We start from the raw sequence: 1,707 nt of genomic DNA, 5'->3' as shown, positions 1-1,707 counted from the left end.
CTATTTAAAAAAAAAAAAAAAATACTGGCACAAAATTTAATAAAATAAAACTTTAAAAAATTAAAAAAAAAAAAAAAATCTTGATCCCTCTTAGCAAAAATTCTCTCTTTTGTAGAAAAGAAGACAACCGACAGAAAGGCGATGTAACAAGAACGACAAACAGTTCTTGGTTTTTTCCTGAATTGCCGTTCCCCGAAGCAGGAATATTCACCCTCTTGGTTTTCCCTCCCCGCCTCCCAAAAAAAGGTTAAAATCCTCAAATCCTCGGGAACACTGTCATTTCCTGAACTGTCAGTTTGTGTGCGAATAACACAAAAACCAAAGGGATCCATTTGATAATATTTTTTCTAAACACCAAGGGATGGGGAGAGGTTTGTTGTTTTGTTTTTTTTAAGTAAGCTACATTTTTCTGGCTTTCTTAAAACTCAGAATTTCACCCAAAAAAAGCCTGTCCTGGAGCTTTCGGGGGAAAAAAAAAAAAGCCCATCCTTCTCCGAACCAAACTTTTTAGGTTTCGGCCAAAAGTTTGCCTCTTCCGCCACCCTCTCTCCCAACATCTCAAAGCATCAAATCTGAGTTGCTCTTTAAAAAAAAAAAAGGAACAATAAAAATAACAGCAAAAATAAAAAAGAACCAACAGAAAAAGTCCTATCGACTCTCCAAAATGTCACAGGGTGATCCTCCGCCCCGGCCAGCCGCCTTCACTCATCGGCATCTGGCTTGACGTCCAGCATGGCGTGGAGCTCCTCGGGCGTGTAGCCCAGCAGGCTCTGCAAGTCGCAGACGAAACGGTAGACGTAGCGTTTCCCGGCTGTCTTGTGGATGATGTTCTTGTCGTAGTAGTAGCGCAAGCCGCGGCTCAGCTTCTCGTAGTTCATCTTGGGTTTGTTTTTCCTCTTGCCCCATCGCCTGGCCACCTGGGAGAGGGGTGGGAAGAGTCAAAGCGGCGAATGCACGTCACAGGGAAGGGAAGGAAAAGTCTTTCTGGCTTGGCTGGGCAGCCATCGGCAAGCAGCAGTGCCGGACACGAGGGAAGGGAGAGGACTTTCCTCATCTTTAAGATGGGCACGGATGGGTCACAAGCATTGAAGTTTGGGAAAACCAATCTCCATGCAATGGCAGAACATTGCAGAGGACTCTGAGGATATGTAAGTCAGGGAAGGGAATGAATGTCCCATCTGTTCCCCAAAATCAGTGGGAAGCCCCCCCTCTCACCTCTACACATCCTATTTGAAGAGCTTTGGCAATATGCCTCTCTCTACAGCGTTTCAGCTACTTCACACCAACTTTGGGCACCAATTACTGCTTCCGAGGTATTACTGCAGCCCAATTTTTAACAGGTTTTCAGCTGGGCTCTAATTAATTGTTTTTCCCTACGCATACCCAAGACCAGAACAATGTGACTGCCCAAATCTCAGCCCTGAAGGGAGGAGGGGAGGGTTATCCACACCAATATTTCAGCGGCATTTGGGCTGTGCACTTAATTCCAGGGCACTCTACCTCGTCTGGGTCGGAAAGTTTGAATTCCCAGCCATCACCCGTCCAGCTGATGAAGGACTGACAGGACTTGTCAGTAAGCAGTTCCAGCAGGAATTGCCACAGTTGGATGGGTCCACTGCCTAGAAAGACAAAGGAAACATGAGACATTAATGCCAGGAAAAGCACGGCCCTTTCTATCCTGGGGGGGGGGGGGAGAACATCCAAAGG

General features: G+C 46.1%; 1 protein-coding gene across 1 annotated transcript in view; it reads right to left on the bottom strand.

Annotated features, from left to right (window-relative positions):
* Nucleotides 1-43: 43 nt before the first annotated feature.
* The window catches only part of ETS1 (ETS proto-oncogene 1, transcription factor), a 68,558-nt gene continuing 66,894 nt past the window's right edge, over nucleotides 44-1,707 (bottom strand). Inside the window, exons 8-9 of the mRNA XM_019470385.1 lie at nucleotides 1,501-1,619; nucleotides 44-917 (exon numbers count right to left, since the gene is read on the bottom strand). Coding sequence (XP_019325930.1) covers nucleotides 702-917; nucleotides 1,501-1,619 — 335 coding nt within the window. The 3' untranslated portion in view covers nucleotides 44-701. The remainder of the gene's footprint in view (nucleotides 918-1,500; nucleotides 1,620-1,707) is intronic.

This window comes from Aptenodytes forsteri, unplaced genomic scaffold (genome assembly GCF_000699145.1).
Source record: "Aptenodytes forsteri isolate BGI_AS27 unplaced genomic scaffold, ASM69914v1 Scaffold126, whole genome shotgun sequence".
Lineage (NCBI taxonomy): Eukaryota > Metazoa > Chordata > Aves > Sphenisciformes > Spheniscidae > Aptenodytes > Aptenodytes forsteri.
This window is presented reverse-complemented; position numbering and strand designations above follow the sequence as displayed.